The following is a 2,465-nucleotide window of genomic DNA, read 5'->3' on the forward strand; positions in this document are numbered from 1 at the left end:
TTTCTCTCAATATCTGCAGCTAATATCAGTTCAGGTCATTAATGGGTTAATGAGCCATGAAACATGATACGATGCGTGAAGCAGAAACCTTCATGTCCTCTGTGGAAACTCCATGCATGCAAATGCAGCTACCTTTCCCCTTCATATCTCACTTCCTTGTTTGTTCCAAACATTCAGTGACGTTTCCTACAGTCTTGCTGGTTATGGAAAACAGAATAATCAGCCTGCTGCTGCGGGCAGTGGGAGATTTAAGTCTTAGAACAGATGAAATTGAATTCATTAGTATCATTCATTTTGAACCACTGCTGGATCCTTTTCGTCTCCATGGCTCCAGACATGTCACAGTCGTCCATCGGTCCATCTAAAGCCCAGTTCTCATAGCTGACCACCTCATCACTGACCCAGAACCAGAAATCCAGAGTGCAGGTGTAACGCAGACCCATCCAGACATAATCAGTTGATGCCTCCTTGACTTTCTCCTGGATCCATCTCTGATCATCCATGTTGGTGATGGTGACCAGGTCATAGTGATGATCTCTGCAGTAGTACAAGGCGTCCTCCCAGGTTTTATTTTCTTTGATCAGGATCACATTATCTGCATCAAGAAGCAATGAACACAATAAATCATTGCAACTACAGCTTCATTTATCTCAAGACACAGAGCCTTGAACAATTTAAAAGGCCTGAAATGTTTCATATTTCTACATCTTTTATGGAGTTTATGTGTAGATGTGACAATTTTTAGAGATTTAGTATATGAGAGAAAGACTTCAACAGTATAATAAAGCTCTTTTATTTCTTCCTACATATTCACTTAGATTTAAATACTTTGTCTTATTGAAGCAAAAACTCACCATCATAACAGATGAAGGGTTTTCTTCCAGTACAGCTCACATTCTTCCATCTGCCTCCATCATCAAACACAGTCATGGCACATTGATCATTGATGGATTCTGGATTGTTAAAGTTTTTATTCCAGTGTCTGAAAGAGAAACTGCTTCCATCTGACCACCTCCAGTTGTCTCTGAATAGACCAGTGTATGCTCTACCATCTGAAGAGTTCATCAATTTCTTCACTTCTTCATCCTGTAGCTGCTTCGTTCCACTGATCAGGTCTGTGTGTTTCTCTCTGCAGTAACTCTGAGCTTCCTGCCACGTCTTCCTCTCCTTAATCAAGTGATATTTAAGGGTCGTATTAGTCTCTGTGGAGTGAACAGACAAATGTAAATCTCCATTTATGACTTTTAAGATGAACATAAAATCAGGTTCATTGACTGATGCACTGAAAGCAGTGGTTCCCATTTCTTCTGGGTGAAATTGATACTTTAATTTTCTTCTTTTGTAAAATATTTTATACAGATAGTTTTATGAGATAATCTCGAGTTTAGACTGTGGTTTTTTTTTTTTTTTAATACTCACCATCATAGCAGAGGAAATATTCAGGCCACTTGCAGCCCTGATCTCGCCATGTGAGATTTTGATGCACAGCCCCACAGTTTTCAGAACCTTGAATTCCTCTATCAGATGGTTCGTTATCGTTCCACTTTGTCTCACTTTCATTGAACTTCACTCCAATCAGAGACCAGTACCAAGTTCTGGTACCATGTGTTTGATCATACAGACCAATCCAAGCTTCCTTCATTTCTCCAGTTGAGATGTTGATGAGTCTCTTCATGTCCTTCATGTTAGTCACTGTGACCAGGTCAGTGTGTTTCTCTCTGCAGTACTGCTGAGCTTCAGTCCAGGTCTTATTCTCATTAATGTAGTGAAACTGATAGAGCTGACAGTCCATGAAGCAACACTGACCTGAAACATGAAAGATGTTGCTGTATTTAATCATGAATTATAATTCACATAAAATATTATATGCCAAAAAATGGGTTCTAAGAAAGAGATAAATGTTATTCTTTTAATACCACAAGGTTTGTCTTAGAACAGAAACCAGAGAGTCTAGTTGTGTTTCAGATCAACTTACCCATCAGGAAGAGCAGAATCAGACTCCACTGCATCTTTGCTGTCAGATGAATTATTTTCTTCCAGCAGTTTGTCTCTTTTGGATGAAGAACATTTAAACGGTGAAAAGCTGCAGCTCTCCCTCCACTGGACAGAGAAACAATGAGAGCAGAGAGACAAAGTATTGAGCTGAAACTTACATCTAGTTCTTTTTCACTGAGTTGGTTGTTTTTTTGTCGACTGCTCCCAGTCAAATGACGATGTTTGGCCAACACAGGCAACTCAAGAAATGATCGATTTGAATATTTCATCATTTGAATATTTAAACCGGAGAAAAATCCCCTGTAACGTAGAGAGAGAGAGAGACTTATAGAAATCCATACTCTCAGAGCTCATCATATTTGCATGAACCTGTTCTGTTTCCATGTTGAACCTTATTTGTTTCCAGTTCCGTCCACACTCAGCTCTCTGTCTCCATACATCCGAGTTCCAGCATGAGACACATATAACAA

At 39.4% G+C, this 2,465-nt stretch overlaps 1 protein-coding gene and 1 long non-coding RNA gene across 2 annotated transcripts; both read right to left on the reverse strand.

Annotated features, from left to right (window-relative positions):
- Window positions 1-44: 44 nt before the first annotated feature.
- Window positions 45-1,302, reverse strand: LOC106939735 (C-type mannose receptor 2-like). The gene is made up of 2 exons (XM_015022255.1): window positions 855-1,302; window positions 45-595 (listed from the first exon to the last, which is right to left on the reverse strand). Exons 1-2 carry the CDS (start codon window positions 1,300-1,302, stop codon window positions 249-251), a joined length of 795 nt encoding a protein of 264 aa, XP_014877741.1. The 3' UTR covers window positions 45-248.
- A 120-nt stretch (window positions 1,303-1,422) lies between these two features.
- Window positions 1,423-2,189, reverse strand: LOC106939734 (uncharacterized). Its single transcript, XR_001422901.1, has 3 exons — window positions 2,154-2,189; window positions 1,976-2,050; window positions 1,423-1,806 (listed from the first exon to the last, which is right to left on the reverse strand). It is a non-coding gene; the product is annotated as an uncharacterized LOC106939734 (long non-coding RNA).
- Window positions 2,190-2,465: the final 276 nt, after the last annotated feature.

Source organism: Poecilia latipinna, unplaced genomic scaffold (genome assembly GCF_001443285.1).
Source record: "Poecilia latipinna isolate Pla-1442-1.1 unplaced genomic scaffold, P_latipinna-1.0 Scaffold2964, whole genome shotgun sequence".
NCBI classification, from domain to species: Eukaryota; Metazoa; Chordata; class Actinopteri; order Cyprinodontiformes; family Poeciliidae; genus Poecilia; species Poecilia latipinna.